Source organism: Stegodyphus dumicola, chromosome 8 (assembly GCF_044657685.1).
Source record: "Stegodyphus dumicola isolate Sdum_Otavi_A_Nest chromosome 8, ASM4465768v1".
Classification (NCBI taxonomy): Eukaryota; Metazoa; Arthropoda; class Arachnida; order Araneae; family Eresidae; genus Stegodyphus; species Stegodyphus dumicola.
In genome coordinates this window covers 114,912,409-114,935,256 of record NC_140775.1, presented here as the reverse complement: position 1 = coordinate 114,935,256, position 22,848 = coordinate 114,912,409, and the positions used below count along the sequence as shown (strand labels likewise).

The 22,848-nt window shown below is 32.5% G+C and overlaps 2 protein-coding genes across 2 annotated transcripts in view; one reads left to right on the top strand and one right to left on the bottom strand.

The window, feature by feature from the left end:
• The window catches only part of NP15.6 (NADH dehydrogenase [ubiquinone] 1 beta subcomplex subunit NP15.6), a 38,094-nt gene extending 27,554 nt beyond the window's left edge, over positions 1 to 10,540 (top strand). The window contains exon 3 of the mRNA XM_085822312.1: positions 10,279 to 10,540. Coding sequence (XP_085678438.1) covers positions 10,279 to 10,429 — 151 coding nt within the window. The 3' untranslated portion in view covers positions 10,430 to 10,540. The remainder of the gene's footprint in view (positions 1 to 10,278) is intronic.
• A 148-nt stretch (positions 10,541 to 10,688) lies between these two features.
• The window catches only part of LOC146995932 (uncharacterized), a 46,841-nt gene continuing 34,681 nt past the window's right edge, over positions 10,689 to 22,848 (bottom strand). The window contains exon 2 of the mRNA XM_085822306.1: positions 10,689 to 13,012. The gene's annotated coding sequence lies outside the window, so the exon portion shown is untranslated. The remainder of the gene's footprint in view (positions 13,013 to 22,848) is intronic.

The window sequence follows — 22,848 nt, the reverse complement described above, 5'->3', positions numbered from 1 at the left end:
TGAAAGTGCTGAGAAATACTCAAGTGCAAGAACCAAAACAGGTGCAATTGTTAAAGAAATGAGTTTGAAAAATAAATCTTCAGTTATTGATTGCGCTAAAACAGCTCCGTTCTGCCTCTCTATGGATGGATGCAATAATACCGATTCAAAACTGTATCCAATTGTTGTTTCTTTTTTTAATCCAGAGTCTTCAGAAATTAAGTGCAGTTTACTTTCTGTCCCCACTTTAGAAGGACATTTAACAGGCTTTAATATACCACAGCTAATTATTAAAACTTTGAAAGAAAATGCAGTCCCTCTGGATAATTGCTTAGCACTTGGTGCCGATAATGCACCAGTAATGGTAGGCTTGAAGACTGGTGTTGCAGGCATCTTAAGAAAGGAAAATTCAGATTTGCTGATTATAAGGTGCACTTGTCACTTCTTAAATTTAGCAGCTGAAAAAGGGGCAGCTTCTTTCCCAGTACGTGGATGAAGACATTGTTGATATTTATTATTATCTTGAAAGCAGTTCTAAAAGGAAGGAAAAATTGAAACATTTCCAACAGATGCATAACAGCAGTTTACAATTAGAAAACTTGAATGAAGTTATAAAATCAGCTAGGATTGACACCCAGTGGAGTTTAATTGGAAAACTGAAAGGTGCTGATGTAATTTTAAAATATAGTGAACTGTCTAGAATTGTGTTGGCCATCTTGACAGTTCCCCATAGTAATGCAGAGTGTGAGAGGATTTTCAGTGTTGTTTCGTAAATGAGGACTAAATTTAGATCTAATATTAGTGATGACACATTAGAAAAACTTTAATTAGCAAGAGCAGGCCTACGTGGCAATTGCTGTCAACAAAATTAGGAAGTTTCTTTCTTAAAGAAAGCAAAATCTGCATAACATTTATAACATTTGTACGAAAACTGATTAAAGTGTCTTTTTTTTTTTCCCCTTAAACGATGCAAGTAATAAAAATGTTTTTTTATGTGTAATGTATTTTTGTGTTGCTTGCATTTAAGAATTAGTAACTATTTAAAGTTAATTCATTATTAAAAACTATATTTTTATCATTTAGAAAGTCTAAACATTGTGAAAAATCTCCTGATTTCTTAAAAAAATCTCCTGATTTTTGAGTGTCATAGGTTGGCAAGTATGCTGTCTTGTAGTGTTTTAGAAATGCCAGCCGTATTAGACCCGTTGTCGTAAGACTGACATCGACATTGTCGAATATCTAAAACATCAAGTGTCAATCAATTAACACACTAATTTTCTACAATGCATTGAGAAATACATTCTCCTATCTTTCCACCAACTTCTATGAAATCAATGAAATTTTCCTTTATCTCACACACATCACCACAGGTTTTTACATATTGAATCACCTGCTTCTTTTTTTTCCATATGAGGCACATATGGTATTACGTAATTAATCAACTACTGTTGATCGAAGTTGTCAGAATCCACTGACGTATGCAGGTTCTTTTTATATTACTAATTAAAAAACAAGAACAAAATTCATTTACCTTTTCTGATGAATCGTTGAATCTGACGTGATGTTTCAGCTGGCAATCTTCTTTACAGAAAAACTACAATTCTATTTCTTGACATCACATTTTATTTACATAAAACATTCAAAAGGAAAAAATTATAATTTAAATACATTTTCTTGTACAGCCTCTCTTTTTCTCTTATGGCTGTATGAAACAATTTCTCCGTCCATCACACGGATTCGAAACTGAACTATCTACTGTTTACAAAAAGAATAATAAAAACAAAGTATTGATTTCTCTTACTAATGGAACCTCTAGCGCCCTCTAGTGAGGGAAAGACACTTTAGATGAACATTTAACATACTTCCACCTTCAATTTATGGTGGAAGCCAGAAATTAAACATTAAAATTAAATTTACATCGTTACTCAAAAATAATAGAATGAAATAAAACTAATATCTATGAAAATTTCAAGCCAAAAAAAAGTTAAAGTTCTAAAATTGAGTTTTGAAAAGTGTTTATACAGTTCATCAGCTGGATTACTGGGTCATCGTTCTTAGATATCTCCAAATGGCAAAGTTTACGAATCGGTCATACAAAAGTTCCTGAAGAGGTTTTTATCTCTGCCACACGTGTACAACCATCTCTACTTGGAAACAATTTTGTGACTTTGCCTATTTTCCAGTTAAGTCTCTTTCGGTTGTCTAGTTCAATTAGTACTACATCACCCGTCTGGATCACTTGAGCCTTTTCTCTTGATTTTTGAATGAGATTTGCCAAATATTCATTTCAAAATCTATTTCTCAATTGATTTTTTGTATTTTGGCATTTCCGGTATATTTTTCGAAGTTTCTGGAAATTAATTTTATCTAGATCAGGTATCCCAATTTCTTGGATGTCTTGAATAAAAGATGATGGAGTCAAAGGAATAAATTTATCAGATTCTTCTGAAATATATGTAAGAGGTCGATTATTCATTATAGCTTCAACTTCACCTAATATCGTTGAAAAGTCTTCAAAATTGAGTGATGATCTACCAAGTGTTCTTAGAAGAAGATTTTTTACACTGCAAATGAGCCGTTCCCACCACGCAGCTGTTGGAGGAATGAACTTCCACTTAATGGGAGCTAGATCTTCAGAATTTTCTATTTGACTCCAATTTAAAGATTTCAAAAGGTTGTTGGTACCCCCGAAGTTAGTTCCTCTGATGCTATAGATTGTTGAAATTCTTCCCCTTCTCGCTATAAATCTCCTGAGGGCATAGATGAAACCTTCTGTTGACAAATTAGTCACTAGTTCCAAGTGTATGGCGCGATACACAGCGCATGTGAAAATGACAGTCTATACCTTGGTTTTGTTCTTTAGAAAGAGAAGACCAGGACCACATAAATCAATGCCCACGACTTCAAAAACTTTTGAGTCTCTGATTCGGTCAAATGGAAGATGAATAGGTGTAGTGACAAATGGTTTTGAAGTAAATATTTTGCATCTCGTGCATTTTGATAATTCACTTCGGATGTTACGCTTTGCAGAAATAATCCAAAAATTTTCTCGCAGGATGGAACCAACAGTCTGGAGACCAGCATGGCAGTTCTTTAAATAGCAGTCTCGTATTAAACAATTTACTATGTGATGTTTTGATGGCAACAAAATTGGATATTTGAACGAAAATTTGTCATCACGTTCTAACAACTTGCTTTTCACTCATATTATGTTATTTTGATCTTTCACCTTGACCAAAGGAACTTCTCTGCCTCTTTCTTTTCTTCAATCGAGAGCTCAGATGGGAAAAAATAATTTCTATTTCTACATTTGAATATGAATCTTTTCATCCAACAAATAATATTTACAAATCTGCAAAATTTCGAAATTCTCTTGTAATTCATGAATTGATCTACTTTTGCACAGGTAAATAATGATATTGCAGTTTTCTTTCTTTCTGACATAACTAAATCTTCATTAGGAACCTGTTCTGATTTGGGCCAATTATTTTCTTCATCTTTTAACCATTTTGGTCCCTCCCATCATCTCGTCTCAATAAGATGTCTTGGACTACAACCACGAGATGGCAGGTCCGCTGGATTTAGATTACCTGAGACAAGATACCATCGGTATGATTCTGTGAGTTTGCATATTTCTCTGATTCTGTTACCCACAAAAGTACTCCATTGGTCATTTCTTCGTATCCATGCTATAACAGTTGAAGAGTCCGTCCAGTAATAAACTGGTAATTTAGGGACATCCAGAGCCTCACGAATATAGTTTGCTAATCTGGCTCCCAAAACACAAGCAAGAAGTTTTAGACGCGGGATTGTCAAAGTCTTTTTTGGCACAAGTCGAGTTACCGAAATCCTATTATTATCTTCACAGCGCAAGAAAATTACTGTTGCATATGCATTCTGACTCGCGTCGCAAAAAACATGTATAAATCATTTTTCTTTATTTCTGTAACTTATGCGTCCGTTTACCTTCAAGTTAGATAATTGTTTCAATTCACTATACCATTTCTGAAAGTCCATTTGGATCTTCTCTGGAAGCAGGGAATCCCATTCTGACTTATCTGACCAGGCCTTCTGAATCATTAGCTTGACTGGCAACAATGCTGGGATGAGAAAACCGATGGGATCATAAATACCTTGTGTTGTAGACAAGATCTTCCGTTTAGTAGGATTTTCTGTTTCAGCGTCAAATTCATTGCAGATCATTAAACGACCCTCCTTTCTATCCCATTTGATCCCCAAAACCAAAACTGGAGTTGTAAGATCTTCTTTAAACAAACGTCTGTTCTCGGTTGACAACTTTTCTATATTTCTTCTACCGGACCAAACTGCCATAATCTTAATTCCATCTTAGCTTCAGCCATAATTTCAGTTGACTTTGAGATAAATTCTTCTAATTCGGATGCACTGTCTACGGAGGTTACGAATTTGTCAATATAGAAGGATTTCAGGAATTTGTCAGTAACTGTTATGAGTTGTTTTGGATACTTGTTCAAATGGTATCTTATAACCGCATTGAGTAAAAAAGGGCTACAAGTAGCTCCAAATAATACTCTGTTATGTTGATAGACTTTAATTTTATTTGCTTTCTCCCACCATAAAAATCGCAAAAATCGGCGACCTCCTACTTAACTTCAATTTGGAGGAAGGCTCTTCTGATGTCGGATACAACAGCAATAGCCTTTTCTCAGAATCTCAATAATATAGAGGGAATTTCTTCTATCAAGTTTGGTCCTTTGAAGAGACAGTCATTTAGGGATGGTGCTCTTCCAACTTTGCATGAGGTGTCAAAAGCTGGTCTGATAGACGTAGTAGCACTCTCTGGCTTAATAACTGGATGGTGACACAAGTAATGGCCTCCTACTTCTTCTAGTTCCTTTTTTAAGACTTCCTGTATGACATTCTCCTTTTGTCATTCTCTAAAGACTAGATCATAATCTTCAAATTTACTTAACTTCTTCAGTCTTCTTGTAGTGATAAACAACCTTCTTTCTGTTTCATTTTATTTGAAGGAATGTTTGGGTTAATACAAGTCCATAGAAGACCAACATGGTAACGGCCGTCTTCACTTCTCATAAGTTCTTTGAGGAACAAATCATGGGCTAGCTCTTCTTCTTCCTTCTTAGATAACATTTCAGCGGGATCATTAACTCCTATTGTTTCTAGTCGCCATAAATCTGGAATGCTAAGTTCTCTCAGAGATAAATTAATCATCAACGATAGCTGTACCATTATTCACGTAACCTTGGGATGGATTCTCTTAACTCACCGCAAATTGTCCATCCAAGTTTTGTCTGAATTGCCGTTAGACCATTGTTCAGCTGCTTGATTCATCCTGTTAGGAGTTGGCCATAAACATCACTGCCAATTAAAATTTTTATTTCAGGACACCCAGTACCAATATCTGACATCCATAATCTATGCTTCTTAAGCTCTTGTAGAACAGACTCCTTTGGAATGCATGGAATGTTCCCACATATCTTTTCTTGGTCAAGGAATTCGGTTGTGATAACTGATTTGTGACCATTACCCGGTGCACTTAATTTAATTTTATATTTACTATAAAGTTTAGCTTCTATTTCTGCACCTCCGAATACCGTGTGGGTAATAGCTGATGCAGCGAGAGGCTTAAGACCAAGTTCTTTCGCGGTGCTCTTTAAAATATAACTCCTTTGGGACCCACTGTCCAATAGTGCCCTCCTAACCTTCTTAATTTTCTTATTACCCTTAATTAGTATTTCTAGTGTCATGAGAGCTACTTCTTTTGAACACTGCTGATTTGCTAGTGTATTCTGGATATTTGCTAGGGGTTTACTTTTATCACTAATTTCTTTCGTTTTACCTATCTCAGGACAGAAAATCTCTGTATGAGGTTTTGAGCAGACATGACAGCATACAAAAACTTTACATGTTTTGGCACAGTGGCCAAAGCGTAAACATTTCAGACAACAGTTCTTTTCCCTGACTTTTTTTATTTTTTCTTCCAGAGACAACGATCTGGTGACTACGCAGTCTTTACTTTCATGCGACTTACCACAGAACAAACACAACATTTCTTTAGCAGCGAATAAACCAGCTGCAGTAGGGTACTTGTTATCCCTTTTCCGTATTTTTTCTTTTACTCTCTCTTTTGGGATAATAGTTTCAAAACCTGACCTGGCTAACTGTAATCTTTCTTCACCTGTTACCTCCCTCTTCAAAAAGTTCATTAACAATGTTAAACTCGACTTCGGAAAACTCGCTTCACTATCAGAATCTTCCTTTCCCCTAATATTGCATCTCTGCCATGCTCTTAAAATATCATCAGGTGAGCAGGATTCTATCATGGGGTATAGCTAGGCTGAATTACTTTCTATATCAAGCCCCATGGATTCTAAAGACCTTAAATGTGCTTCTACCTTGGTAAATAAGTCACACAATGATAATCTGTCTTTACATGTAGCTTGAATATTTGCTGTAATTAATTTCAAAAATTCCCTGACGTACACTTCGATAAGAATTTCTTTATCCCCATAACGATCTTGAAAAGCTCGCAAAGCTTTCGAATAATTTTCTGAAGTTATCGGGTAACGTTCTAATAAATGCCCAGCACGAGTTCCAGGTTCTACAGCTTGTAGCAAATATTGGAACTTATCACAATCATCTAATTCTTTATCTTCATGTATCTTCTTAAACTGTGCCCAAAATGGCAAATAATTAATTAACTGAGAATCAAAAGATTTTATATTCAATTTAGGTAATTTATACCGTTTGACTTTAGAGTTACTACTGACATCAGAATTACTAAAAACTGCGTCATTTGGAACTTTGTTTACATTTAGTAATTCACTAACTTTTCTTTCAGTTGTGATGAATTCATCAGAATATTCCTCACAGCTTATAACTTCGGTTTCTAAATCATCTTCAGTGGCACTGCCCTTAATTAATAAATCTAGTACCTCTGAATCATAAGATTTTAACTCAGCAGTTATCATTTGTAACTTCACAATTTTATTTTTTAATACAGCTTTATCTGCTTGAGCATTTTTATTAATTTCGTTCTTTAGAACCTTAACCGTTCTAGTGAAAGGACTGTGTGCCTTTGCACGTTTTTTCTTTATCACATCAACATTCATTTTTACTTTAAACTCCACTCAAATATTTTTATCTTAAATTTTAAAGTAATCCTTTTAACGTAATCTTATTTCCTCAATCCTTTATTGGAATCTTGCACATAAATTTGTTTTACGTTGAAATTACTTTTATTAAAAAACATAAAACTTATAATATATATTTTAAGCTGAAAATACTAAATATCTATTTCTATTCAACTTAAATATAAACATGCTTTCATTCAACAAAATGCATCATCAAAATATAAACATATTTCAAGTACTTTCGTTTTCGAAAGCATAAATAGCTAGTTCTTCTTTAGGACAACACGTCCTGATGGCAGACGCCAAAAGCTTTTTTATATTACGTAATTAATCAACTACTGTTGATCGAAGTTGTCAGAATCCACTGACGTATGCAGGTTTCTTTTATATTACTAATTAAAAAACAAGAACAAAATTCATTCACCTTTTCTGATGAATCGTTGAATCGGACGTGATGTTTCAGCTGGCAATCTTCTTTACAGAAAAACTACAATTCTATTTCTTGACATCACATTTTATTTACATAAAACATTCAAAAGGAAAAAAAAATTAATATTTAAATACATTTTCTTGTACAGCCTCTCTTTTTCTCTTATGGCTGTATGAAAAATTTCTCCATCCATCACACGGATTCGAAACCGAACTATCTACTGTTTACAAAAAGAATAATAAAAACAAAGTTTTGATTTCTCTCACTAATGGAACCTCTAGAGGGAAAGACACTTTAGATGAACATTTAACATATGGAGTGTAATCGAGCATTACTTGGCTTCTTTAATATTGTTTAAAATGCTACTTCAGATTGTTTTGCCTTTAAGTTAATAACTTCATTTTGAATTATCTTTGATAAATATGATTCCTTTACCTTTGTTTGGTGCTTTGACTGGTACTTAAAGAGTTGAATTGTATTTGGCAAGAGCAGAGATTAAATTCAGAAAATTTCCTTCGCTAGGTCGAAGACACTGTGTGAACAGGCTACTTGGGATATCATCAGACCCAAGAAAAGAACGACAGTTTGTTGAAAGATACAGTACTGCATCCATGGCTATATAGAATTTCTTTCCATTTTTCTTTCTCTGTGCAAATGAGTTGCTCAGTAGGCCTTGGCACGATTTCATTTGTTGTACTCGAATTTTCCACTTAATGATGCACCTCTGTGGATTCCAGACGCTTCGTGTTCAGTTAATTTTCTTAAAACTTTTTTCCAATTAATGAATCCTGTAGTATGGTGTAGCGACAGCACCATGTTTCTGATAAATCTTGCAGAGTGCACAAAAAATTGCATTCTTGTTTTTAGAATATGTAAACCAAGATCTCCTAAGCTTTTCATTATTTATTAATGCTCTGTATTACATGTTAAATGTCTGCCATCACGTTCAATGGGACTGAGGTTTACGTTATCTGAATGTTTACTGGCTAATAATACTGATTGACTGCTTAAGAAATACTGTTGGTGATCTTTTATTTTTTTCTATGACCAGCCAACTGCATGGGTCCAACAAATGAAAAGTTTTTAGTTTTTCGTCTTTCTGCTGCCCGCTCCCATCTAAATGAAGAGATCTTTATATCATGGTTTCATGTCCTCCAGCTATTCGTTTGATGTCGATGAAGAAGGTTATTCTTTCCAAATGCTGACTTGTAGATTGTTTGGGGATGATATAGGCAGTCATGTTTGGTCGTGCAAATTGAAAGAAATATTAATATTCTCTAGAATCTCAGCATAATCGGAAATGCAGCAGGGTCTGACAGTTTACTTCTTCCGTAAAGTTGTTTTTTATCTTAACTGAAATTTGTTTTCTCTGTTTGGCCTTATCTTTGGCTCGTTTTCTATATTCCACTTTTCTCCCCCTCAGCTCGTGGATGGTTTCTTTTAATCTGAATGAAATTCACTATGAATTGTGTTAATAAGAATAACTAAGAATTGATGTAATTACACTGAACAGTCCTAAATAAATGGTCGTGTCTTGCTAAATATAGTGCGGGCTATTAAAAGCAAGCATATTAAAAAAAAAGGGGGGGAAACGCAAAAAAGAGTACAGAAGAGACCTGAAAAATAAAAAATAACAATAAAAATAATAAATCTAGCTTAAAAATTTAGAATACGCTTTACTGTTCCGAGTCAAACCAAAGGAGAGCCTATGTTGCCGACTGACTGCAAAGAAATCTAAATGCCTTGCTTCATCTTGAAGACATAATGATGGTGTCTTGTACATACTCGACGAATATTAATTTGAATTATTTCACTTGTCCGGGATGGCCCAAGGTTAATTTTTTTGGATTAGATCTTAGAAAGTAGTTACAATGCTTCTCCATATCCCAGCAGACGTTGCTATGGAAACCAGGCAACTCCTTCAACAAATATCGCCCTATTTCTCATTTGAATACACCCCCCGGCAAGAAAGGAAACGATAGAGGAACTTCAGACGTTACTGATAGGGGGCACTCTGATTCTATCAGTGACGCCTGGAGTCCCTCTATTTGCATCTTTCTGATCTTATATTTATAGTTGTAATTGGCTGTACATAACTTTATTTTAACACGTGTTCCTTTAAAAGGGTTCTTATTATTTCATTATAAATCTTCTTAACAGAGATTTTTAAACTTGGCCTTAAAACTATTAACATTGTACTAAAATTAGAGAGCTGTTTTAGCGAACAGCATACCAAATACGATCCAGCGTTATATTTTAATTTGCCACCCGGGGCAAGAACCCCGGCTTGCCCCCCCCCCCCCCCGCTAGATCCAGGACTGTGATTCGCCAGGTTGGCATCAGATCAACGATGTATCTATGTGGAATGTTTCGGTTTGAGATGCGTGCAAAGCAAATACGCAGCAAAAGAGCCAAATTACTGATCGTACAAATTTATGCTAATTGATTGTTTCTTCAGTAACAAGGTAATTTATTTAGTGTTGAAGTGAAATTAAGAATCGGGACTCTCCAGATGTGTTATTATGTGCGGAAGGGAAAATCAAAATTCGCATGCGTAAAGCCTACGAGAAAATTTTGTTGGTGGTTTTGAGATCCGGATAATTGACGTCCAGATTTTGAACTTTGTACTGTATTAATGTGCATAATATATACAACCATGCAATAATTATACAATACTCTTCTTGTTAGTATGGGGTTTAATTCTGTCGTTTTATTTAAATTATATTTTATTTTCAGCGATAAAGACTGGATTGCAAGAGAAGCCCGTTTAGAACTTCACAGAAGAGAAACATTGGGTCTGCCTTTAGTTGATAAAAATTATATTGATCCAGAAAAAATAGTTCTTCCAACAGATGAAGAACTGGGTGACACTGAAATCATTATTTAAATTTAGTTTCTAATGTATTGGAATATACATTAAAAAATGTGTAAGTAGAATAGTATAGAATTTTGTTGTAATAATAAATTAACTTTTGAAATAAATTGTACAGGAAAACATTGTCGGTTCTTTAATATTTATTCTTTATATTAAAAGTTCCACAGTAGGTACACAGTGAGTCAAAAAAAGAGGGGAGGAACTTGTGTGCTTTATATGTTGCCTATAGGCCAACTAAAACAGGAGATTCCCATTTTGGCCTGTCAGCAAACTCAGCATTATTCTAACATATATAATTTGACACAAAATCAGACTTTTCTGAAATGATATACTGACCTCCAGTAGTTTGATTCTGCATCTCGGGTTATAAAATGCCAAGTTTTGTAGTGCTAGCAGTTCCTTTAAAATTAGCAGTCAGAATTTTGGCTTAGTAATGTTAATTGGATTTGTTATATATTAAATAATCACTTTTTTAATTGAACTTCCTAGCTTTCTGAATCTAAAATGTAAGTTTAAATGAAATAAAATTCAGACTTTTTTTTTTTTTTTTTTTTTTTGTTTTTGTTTTTGTTCTGATCTTTGCAAGAAAATTTTATTCTTAAATAACTTTATTGATTTCTGAAATTTTTTTATCATAACCTATAAATATTGGCACACCATTTTAAAATGTATAATTTTACGCACAGTTCCTCAAGAAAAGAATTTTTCATTAAAAAAAATTCGAGATATATGTAAATTTAGGTATTAAAAATATTCGGCAATGATTTTAAAATTGCCGGATATAAAATAGGCATAGGATTATAGGGATAATGATGCCATATATAAGCATCATTCTATTCAGCGTTGTTTAGGTTCTTTTTATTTGATTTTCATTTTCATTTAACTTTGTTTTAAAAAATATTTAAGAAATTGGTTTCTACCAATCTAATAGTTTAGCTTAAAAAAATTTAAAAAATTTTTATTATAATACAAAAAATGATGTGATTAAATTTGAAAGTAGAAATTTTATTTAGTTCCATTAATATATTGTCATCATCACCTACAGATACTTTAAATGAATAGGTTTTTAGTCCAAAGGGACAAAAGGCTGTATCACTTTTCAAATCGTTCCCACCATATATTATTGTTCTTATTAGTTAAAGAAATTAAATAATGAAGAATCTGCTGTGGTGTAATGGTCGAAACTGCTACATAAACCCCGAGTTGTAACACAGGGTTGAAATGAACTTCTAACTCAAGTTAAAACAATACCCGAATTTTAATAAAATAAAAACATTAACAGTTGTGATTCTTGACAGCATGGGACTTGGGTATATTTAATCCCGTAATTTCAGAATTTTGTTAACAGAAAAAATGCCCTCTCACATTATACACGAGGAGAAATAGTTTTAGCAGGCCAACATGCCCATAGCTCCAGCAGGAAAAGTTTTCCCCTCTTCTCAGAAAACCACCTTTTATATCTCACTGTGTTTACTTGCGCTGAACTCCCTGAGGGGAAAAATTCCTTCACTCGTACATAATAAAAGTGTCCATCTCCTGACCCCGATGAAGAGACTTCTTTTATATCTTTGTCCATTAGAGTGACCTTTGAGGCTGCAATCGGAATCATTAACAAAGGTACCTCATTGCACAGGATTTCACCACTGATTTGAAAGAGCTGTCAATGCATTAAGAAATCATTCATCCTAGACAACGAACCTCTATGCGACCTTATCACACTGCATAAATGTATGTATATTTCTGTTGTGATAAAACAACGTTATCTAGAGCCATCAAAATTTGAATAACTTAATCTTCCATAAAATATGGGCATGTGGAAGCCCTAATTTGAATTTGAAATTTGTTTTATTATCGATTTCAGACTTTGTAATACTTCAACAAATTGATTAAAAAACTATTCAAAGCGAGCAATGACATCACTGTACAAAAAAAAAAAAAATTTTATCTCCAGCGCGTGTGACTCTGTATCGGAAATTCTAAAGTTTGCTCATTTTAAAAATAATTTGCAATATTGCTGTTGAACTGAATTTTATAGTTTGAGTATGTAGAACATGAACATCTGTAGTATGGTTCTAAATCCAGAAAATACCGCTACCGATAGTAAGAAAGGTACGAGGTTACTGAAAGCGAAAAGGATTTCGATTGACTAGTTAGAGTTCTAGACACAGCAATTACATGACTTCAACAATGAAACATTGTAACTGAATGAACAAGAAATTATGTCTCTCTATAGAATTAAAGAGAAAGTATTAGCACAAAAAACAAAGCAACTTAAACAAACAAGAAATGTTTAATAAAGTAAACAAATAAATATCAAGTTTTTTCCCCCTAAATTTTTATACCCTTTAGATCATAAATCACAATTTCATATTTTTAATTTTATTATTTCTACATGCCATCTTACTAGATTTAAACTGATGATCTAATATCTGGAAAAATCCAGAATCGCAGAAGTTCCAACGAGTCCGGATCTCGGACTTTGTACTGTATTTCGATACTGTTACAGAAGCACATCAGCACAGTCTTGCAACTGCTGCAGGAAAATTCTTGTAGAAGAGCACTGCAACAAAACTCCTGCATTTGTTATTTATTTTACTGGAAAGTGAAAATGAAATTTTAGAGACATAAAAATGTAATATACTATATATTTTTATATTCAAAAGACTACTAAATTATATTACATTTCTGTCTGTATGCGAAATGAAAGCAAAATGAAAAAAGCTAAAATTATATATTCTGCTAATTACATTATTAAATCTTTCTGTTTTATATTTATTTTTAACCATGGCATTTTGTAACATAGATAAAGGAAACATTTAAAAATTTTTTTACAAAAATATATCTATAATATATAGAACAGCATGATTGAAATTAAAAGATTTTTAATTTGTGTTTGATTTAATAATTTATATACCATGTTCTTTTCAGAATAAATTCTGAAATCCAGATCTCTGAATAACCAGCAACCTTTATTTATTAAAATTCCCCTCTATCTTTCTCTAATATTTGTTCATAATTAAAAAAAGGGGGGGTTCTGATTCTTTATTTCACTTCAGCAATGATGCCAACCTAGTAGATTATTATTATTCTTTGCTTTCACCACTGCATGACTATCAACACACTGCAACTTCAGAAATGACTGCGATGTCTAAACATTTTTTTTTTTTTTTTTTTCAATTTTTAAAATCAATAATCGAATACCAAAGAGAAAGTAAACTTTCATGTGGACATTACACTTGGCAATGATTACAGACTCACTCTGCTGTGAGGAGTGTTGAGTGTATTGACAAGAAGAAACGTAACAGAAATTTCTTTCTATATGAAGGAAAAAAAGATTTTTAATATGATATTTATCTTATTCAAAAAGCATTGCATTTAAAGCTATCTGAATTCAGAATAACTGATTTATTATTCAGTTACACCCAGGACCGGTGCCAAAGCTGGTGGCAGACTTTAAAGAAGGCAAAATTTTTAGAATTTATAGAACTGAGCAACAAAAATTAGGTATGACAAATTTTTTTTTATTTAAGGGAAGACCTTGGCAACAGAATTTCAGACATACAGAGCACCACGCCACAAACTGTCTAGCACTGGCCCAGGATACGCCTTAATTGAGAATTTATTTATTTGGGACTCTGATAAGCCTTAAGCATGTGCAAGAAATAGACGTAAATATAATAAATAACTGATATAATTCAAGCTTAACTGTCAGCGTGCAATATAACCAAGACAAAATTTAATGTAATTTGTCTCTAGTCTCCAATCTCATGATACATCTCCAACTGTGTGTAGAGGATGCTAGCTAAGCTTTATAATGAGAGTCATGAATTTGAATGTTTCAGATGTCACAAACAAAAAGCAAAATTTTCCAGTTAATGAAATTTGTTAAGAAGTAATAAATGAAGATGATGTAACAGAAGTTTTCCATCGTGGTGATGACAACCTAATCATCAGTTAACTAATGGGCAGCAAAATCTGTAGTATGTTAAATTCAGTAATGAAGAAAGTGACAGAGAGGCTGCTGAGAATGAAAAATTTCGATTGAATATTTAGTGGTAATTCCAGGACTCAAATAATGGAATTTTGTAACTGAACAAGAAATTATGTCTATTTATAGAATTAAAGAGAAACTAAGCAACTTGCATTGAAAGAAATGTTTAATACATTAAAAAAAAATGTGCTTTCTTTACAAATATATATAATTTATTATTAAAAAAGTTTTTTTTAAATATCATCATGTGATGAATTGTTGGAATAAATTTTAGTATGTTTTTAAGTATAGATTATTTAAATTTCTGTTATATGTAGTAAAAATGTTTTAATAAACTGTATAGAAGTATTTTTTAAAAAGCTGAATATTTAGGCTAAAGCTGCCAAGTAATAAATTAATAATTTATTATTAGAAAAGTTTTTTTTATATATTGTCTCCAAAGAATATCAATTTAATTAATGCGGTGAATTATTGGAATAAATTTGTGTCATATTTTAACTATAGTTTCCCTTCCAAAACAAAATCCGTCTTTTTCTGTACCCAGAATTAACTGATGAACCATTTCAATGAATTTCCGCCCACCAGCGGCCGAGCGGTAAAATCGCTGAACACTGGTAGTTCGGTCCGAGGTTCGAATCCCGCGAATGGGCTGGCTGCATGGGCGTTTTCGTAGTTTTCCCCATGTGTAACGTGTATACGAGCCAGTTTCCCTTAGAAAGTCCTCCACGAAAGGCATCCCTCCCCTTAGGCAGATAGCCCCAGTGTGCTTTGCCGTATTCTCAATACACCAATGAATTTCCAGGTAACTATTAGGATTAAAAATATATTGAAATGGTTCATCAGCTAATTCTGGATACAGAAAAGCAAGGATTTGTTTTGGAAGGGGAACTGTAATTAAGTTCGACATATTTCCTCCTGACGATGTTATGTCGAAGTGGATCAGATTCCTCTTCTTTCTTGTTCTTTTATTTTTTGGGTTTCCTTGTGATGGCTTATTTTAATTACTAATTTTGTTTTAATTTTTACATTTTAAAATATTCTTATTCTACATTTATAGGATTTTAAGAAGTTCATTTGAATTTCAATTTTAGTCTTTGTGAAAAATTGGTTTATAAATTTTTCTTCTCTTAAGATCATAAATACTTTATTATTTCATAAATCACTATTCCATATTTTTATTTTATAATTTCTACATGCCATTTTACTAGATTTAAACTGATGATCTAATATCCGGAAAATTCCCTACGAGTCCGGAACTCGAACTTTGTTCTATATATGCCATTAGTAAAAACTATCTCATACAATATGAATATTAAACTTATTTTAGAACCCTCTGAAAGATAAAAATACTTTATTGAAATATTGCATGATTATTTATACAGAATAGATTCAAGGTATGATAATATGCTTGAAAATGAGGGAAAAACATTGGTAATAAAGACACAGATGAAGAAACAGAATTGAATTCTGCTGCCAAAATTCAATGAAGGCATGTGACAGGAGAGTTTCGATACAAACATCATGTTGAATTATCACAATTAAATTCAGAATTAACATATTTGCTTTTTTGATACTGTTAGGGGTAAAAGTGACATTATCTAGTTAACATATCTAATAATTTAATATTTTGTAAATTATCTATCCTGTTTTAAGGCAGTATGCAATGATGTTGGAAACAGTGAATAATCATTCTGGGAATTCAAATTCATATCAAAAGTCAGTTTATGCATATGATTGTTCATGAATGAGCTTATACAGTCAAAAGTCGTTAATCCGGACTCGTCGGGACTTTGGCGATTCCGGATTATCGATTTTTCCGGATTATAGATCATCAGTTTAAATCTGGTAAGATGGCATGCAGAAACATACTTTCTCTTTGTAGTAAATATATATCGGAAATTCTATTTGACATAATCGAAAGTTCAAGCTTACTTTTATAACATTGTTCTAACAGTCTGCAAAAAATAATAAGCCGGATCCAATTCGAAGATTAAGGAACAACGCAATCTGCAACATTAACTGAATTAGATAACTTTAGCTTAGCGTATAACTCCGTTACACATTAAATGCGCATGCGCACAAACATATTCGCAGCTGTAAGGGTCTTATGCGCTCTCGTAAACGCGATGCATGGGCAGAAAGTTTGTAGCTTTGAGGTCCGGATTATAGATCATTCCGGATGATGGGTGTCCGAATTAACGACTTTTGACTGTATATCTTGCATGATTGTTAAACAAAAATTCTATTATATATACAGAAATAATGAAAATTTAAGCAATAGATTTTATTTAAATATAATTTTATTGTTTGAATATTCTCACAAAATCTTTTGCAACATGGACAGAAAGAAAATTGTAAATTACTGAAAAGATCTTCTCCTCACCCCCCTTAATTCAGAGGCAGATGTAATAAATTAGCATCAGTCCTCATCCTTGTATTATAAAAGTGCACTGCTGATCAGTGTAAGAAACTGAATCATTTAAAGAAATTATTTGCGCTTTTGAACAAAAATTGCAGCAATGAAATTTTTTCCATAAATTTGAGAAATGAAATAAATACCTTAAACTGGTAGTCTCAAAATACATGCAGAGTGAATGCATGATCTGAAAGAATCTAACATTTTTTGAGCTGAAATTTTTTTAAACTAAAACTCAAATTTATGTTGTTAAATTTTTATTAAAACATACATAAACAGAAATAAAAATAACAGAAAGGAAATATTAAAATTTACTTTCTATCTGAAATCTAAAGGCTGTGTTTGCAAAAACTTTCTAATGATTATATTTCACAATTCAAATGTATTGCTAGCTAAATATTAAATTTTCTGACTGACATTTATTTCAAATAATTTTAATGTGTTGAATAAACCAATAAATAATTGAATTATATCTTAAATAACTACAAAAACTTTCCAATTGGAACAGAACTTAAATAAATAATGACAACCTAGTCTTTTTCTCCCCCCTCTTGATTAAATTTTCTTTGACATGTCCAGAAAAAATACATATACTTGTTGTATGTAAGCAATTATAAATTTCTTAATTTCTTACTACAAGTTCCAGTTACAATACCTTATGCTGTTCTGATTTTGTTTAAAGTTTGTAACCTTACAGAAAAATTACTAAAAACTATCTTCATAACGAATTGTAGATGCTCATTGGTCAACCTTGCTCTTTTTTAGATGTAATAGTTTCTGACTGACAAAAACTGCCCATGTATAATATAAATAATTAATGCACTTCTAAACAAAGTGAATATCTTATTGAAAAAAATTGTAACTGATGGTTTTTATCTTTTGGACAAATACAAAAAAAAGCTATTCAAACCTGTATCTTCTGTAAATTAACACAGTGACTGCTACAGCACTTTTCAGATTCCAGTACGAGAAGCCAAATTGATTTAATCATATTATTAAAAACACTAATTATTATTTGTAACAATCATTAAAAAGTTTACAGGATTGTTTTGGGGGGGATAGAAGAAAACGCATCTTTGTCGGCGTTCTTGAAAATCTTGTAGTCGGCTTTTGTTAGACAAAGCTCTTCACTGAAGCCCACCATGAGTTGACTATGATGATCGTACACTATGATATGCTTCGACTTGTCGCCTCAGTACAGCTAAAACAAGTGCTAAGTGAGTAAATAACTCGTAATGGTGCAAAAGTGGCCAGTCAAGAAATTACGATAACTCTTATTGGGCATCTTGCAGAAGAGCGCTAATATGAATTATCTCGTGTTGGGCAATCAACGTGTTAATTAGCTCTATTTGTAGATTTTCTGGGGCATTTACACATGTTTGTGTTTAATCGCACTGAAAGTAATGTAAAATCAAACTGTAAATCATTAAAATCTTAAGCTTTTCTGTTCTTGTCATAATTAATGCTAACTAATTTATAGGAAGTGTATTTGCAGGCTGCATGAAATTGCTTCAGGCACTGCCTGCAGTCCGCAGGGCACCTGTTTGAGACCACTACCTTAAACAATTATTTTTGATGCTCTAAGTAAAAATATTTACTTAGCAATTCAGAATTTCTATTTGTAATTCATTCACCTAATTAATTAAGTTTTTAGTGTATGCAGCCAAAATTAACTCTAAAGGTGACAAATTTTGCAACACATATATTGCAAACTTTTTTCTACATGCTTCTTTTAATTTTGGTCAAATTATTAACCACATTTTTCTAAAATTTTGATATCCTCTTCATGCTATTCTACACCTTTAAAGTATTTCTAATGGTTAGGGTTTTTTTTTTTTTTTTTTTTTTAAATTTTTTTATTGTTAATCTGAAATGCTTAGATTGGAAGTTAATTTCTTTTTAGTTATTTTCAGAGATATTCATCTTGAAGTGATGATTGCTGCATGTTATGCATTTACAGTTTTATAATATTTTAAATAATACATAAAGGTTATATTGATAAATAAATACAGTCAAAAGTCGTTAATTTGGACACCCATAATCCGGACCTCAAAGCTAAAAACCTTCTGCACATGCACATAGGCGTGTGCGCAAGCGCAGAATACGTTTTTGCGTGCGCGTTTTATCTATAACGGATGGTATAAGCTAAAATTATCTAATTATCTATTTCAGTTAATGTTGATGATTGTGTTGTTCCTTAATCTTCGAATTGGATCCGGCTTATTATTTTTTGCAGACTGTAAGAGCAATTTTATAAAAGTAAACTTGAAAACTTGAACTCCAGCATTGGAAATTCTATTTATGTCAAATAGAATTTCCGATGCTGGAGCTCCCAAAGGATCTACAAAACAAAAATATGTTTCGATGTCCATCAAACAAAAAGTGGAATTGCTGCAAAAAATAGATAAAGATATGAAGAAGGTGACAGAGAGGTTAGTGAAAACGAAAAAATTTCGATTGACAAGTTAGTCGGTATTCTCGGCACAGCAATTACGGGACTTGAACAGCGGAACTTTGTAACTGAACAAGAAATTATGTCTGTTTATAGAATTAAAGAGAAAGTATTATCACATAAAATGAAGCAACTTATACAACTTACACTGAAAGAAATGTTTAATAAAGTAAACAAATAAATATTAAGCTTTTTTTTTTTTTTTTTTTTTTTTTTTTTGTAAATTTTGATACCCTTTAGATCATAATTGTTCTTTATTTCATAAATTACGGTTTCATATTTTTAATTTTAGAATTTCTGCATGGCATCTTACGAGATTTAAACTGATGATCTATAATCCGGAATCGCCAAAGTCCCGACGAGTCCGGATTAACGACTTTTGACTGTACAAATTTTAATCACCAATAATTCACCAAAATTTTAAACATAATTTAAAAATAAAAAGTAATCAATAAACTGCAATAGCTATATCAATATGTTTTAAAATCTACTTATTATGCATAATAGTATTTTTTTCACACTTACTGATATGTTTTAATTATATATTAAATGCAGATTTTAAATCTTTGGTATGGCAGACGATCATAAGTGTCGAATTTTCAAGGAACGTATTTTCTATAAAATCTTCTAAATATCTTTCTGTCATCTTAACAATTATTAAAATATGCAGCTTAAAAAAATTTTTGCAAATTTAATAACTTAAGTTTTAAGAGATTTTAGTGAATTATCATTGACTCAAGAGTATTTTTTAAAAGTTAAGGTTAACTAAATTAGAAGTTTGTTAACACTTTGCGGGCCGCTGTCACACTGGCGTGATTTTTGCCCGCCACCGGTTATCGGCCGCTATCACGTACGCGTGACTTATTTTCGCCAATGACGATGCTTCACATCGACGTTTGTATAGATAGACATACTATAGCAAAACATTTGACGATCAGGAAACATTGGCTTCAACTGTTTTCCTCTCCCAATTCACCAGACTGTCTATCATAGAAATCTTTTTTCTTGGACACTTGTTTTGTTAGTTTGAGACTGTCTTTCGCTGCCTTCAAATATCGGAAACTTACGTTAGATTTAAAGATATCCTTCAAAATGCTCTTCGATGAGGAAATATATGCTGATCTGTTATCAGAAGAGGATAATTGCTCTGATAGTGAAAGTGATTCAGACAGTGGGTGCGATATAATTGTGAGACGATTCAAAAGTAAGGGAAGACCAATAATTAGTGAATCTGAAAGTGATGAAGAGAATTCTGTGGCAAATGATTGGTCAGAAGTTGGGTTTAAATCTTTTTATCCTTGCCCGGAACGGTTACAGGTACCATACACACCAGATATATTATCAACTGTGGAATTATTCATTGGAGATGATTTATTTAATTTATTTGCCACACAAACAAACTTATATCATAATCAGCAGAATAATGATAACGACAATGCATCAACAAAGAATACAGCTTGGATTGATACAAATGTTGTAGAAATGAAAAAACTTTTGGGCCTTGTTATCCTAATGGGTATAGTAAGAAAACCAGAACAAAATGATTATTGATCTACTCACCCTTTATTACATCTATTTTTGGGAATACTAGGCCAAGGAACCGATTTCGGTAGTTATGGAAGTACTGGCACTTCAGTAATAATGAGCATTGCCAAGAAAGGCTTGATAAAATAAAACCAGTTTACTCGTACCTGGTAGAAAAGTTTCAAAAAATTTATAAACCCGAGGAAGAATTATCGCTGTATGAAGGTATCATTCCATGGAGGGGCAAGACTATATTTTTGTACATATAATCCTGCGAAAATTATAAAATATGGAATTTTAGTCCATATGGTGTGTGAGGCGACATCTGGTTATATATGCAATTTAGAAATATATTGCGCGCAAGGAAAATCGCTAATTGCAACAATATTGTCCATGCTATCACCATATTTAAATTTATGGCACGATGTATATATGGACAACTACTACAATAGTGTAAAGGTTGCAGAGGAGTTACTAAAGCATAAAACAAACATCTGTGGCACAATTAGAGGAGTGCCACATTGTTTAAAATCTGCTACATTGAAAAACAAGTCAATGGAAATTCGTAGAAAAGGGAAAATTATGGTACAAAAATGGAATTCGGCCAAAAAATTCATAATGATATTTCTACGATACATTTAGCAGACATGGTCGAATGTGTGAGTAAAAGAACCAAAAAGAAGTGCATTAAACCAATTTGTATACACGAGTATAATAAATTTATGAAAGGTGTTGATCACGCTGATCAATACCTATCGTGTTATTCCATATTTCGCAAAACAAAAAAATGGACAAAAAAAATGGTTTTATATCTCATAAACTGTGCATTACTCAACGCGTTCCAGATATACATAAAAAATTCTGAAAATCCTATTAGATTCAAACAATTTTTACTAAATCTTGCACTAGCATGGATTAATGGGAATGAAGAGGAGCAACAATCAAGATCGGCTGCTCAATGTGATAAAAGATTGCCGAGGTTTGATCCACCAGGCAGACTTACTACGGACATGAGAAAACATAGAATAACACGTATTAGTGGTAATGGGAGAATTCAAAACCCGCGAAGGGCCTGTAAAGTCTGCACTGCCGCCAAGAAAAGAAGTTCTTCTGCAACATTTCTCTGCATGTTGGAAAATGTTTTCAGAATTATCATACTAAAAAGAACTCCTAGATTTTCAGAATTTTTTGTGTATATCTGGAACGCATTGAGTAATGCACAGTTTATGAGTATAAAACCATTTTTTTGTCCATTTATCCAGGATCCTAGGAGTTAAATTTTTTAAATAAAACGTTTTAGTACTAATTAAAAATATAATTGGAATAAAAATAGTGTAACAGTTATTTTAGTTCTTTCTTTAATAATAATTATATACAACTACTTATGTTTTGAAAAATTGCGTAAATATCACCATTGGCGAGCAGTAGAACCTGCGTGAACCGGCGGCAGCGTAACAGCACTTCGATAAATGCGCGGCCTACAAAGTGTTAAGTAAAATATTTTGGGAGCCAGCTTGAAAATTACAGAGGGATTACACGTTTTTAGAATGATTTTAACAAAGAATTTTAAAAAAGCAAATGATTAGGAATAAAAATTTCTTACAACTTATTACTTGTAATAAGAAAAACTGTACTATTTTTTAAATTATTCTTTCAAAATGTCACATGTAAACAACCTGTGGATTGAAGGATACGTTTTCACATTTTCCAAATAAAAATACTCTTATTTCATAATTCAGCATTCATTTGGCAACATTATTAATCAAAACGGGAGAACTATTGATCATTACTTAAAGACTCCAAATGAATACCCAAAAAAGGTTTGTACTGTTTCCAAGTTTCTAAAGTTAAATCATTGTTAACAACAAAAATTCGCTGATGTAGAAATCAATTCCAAAAGATCTGTAGCAGCAATAATAAAATTGAGATTTACTACTTAAAAACGCTAAAAAGCATTATGTTCTCCAGCATTTTGCTCAGGCATGTGGCTGAACAATTTGTAGAATCCTGTATGAAAACTGTTTAGCAGGAGATAAATGGAATTAAAT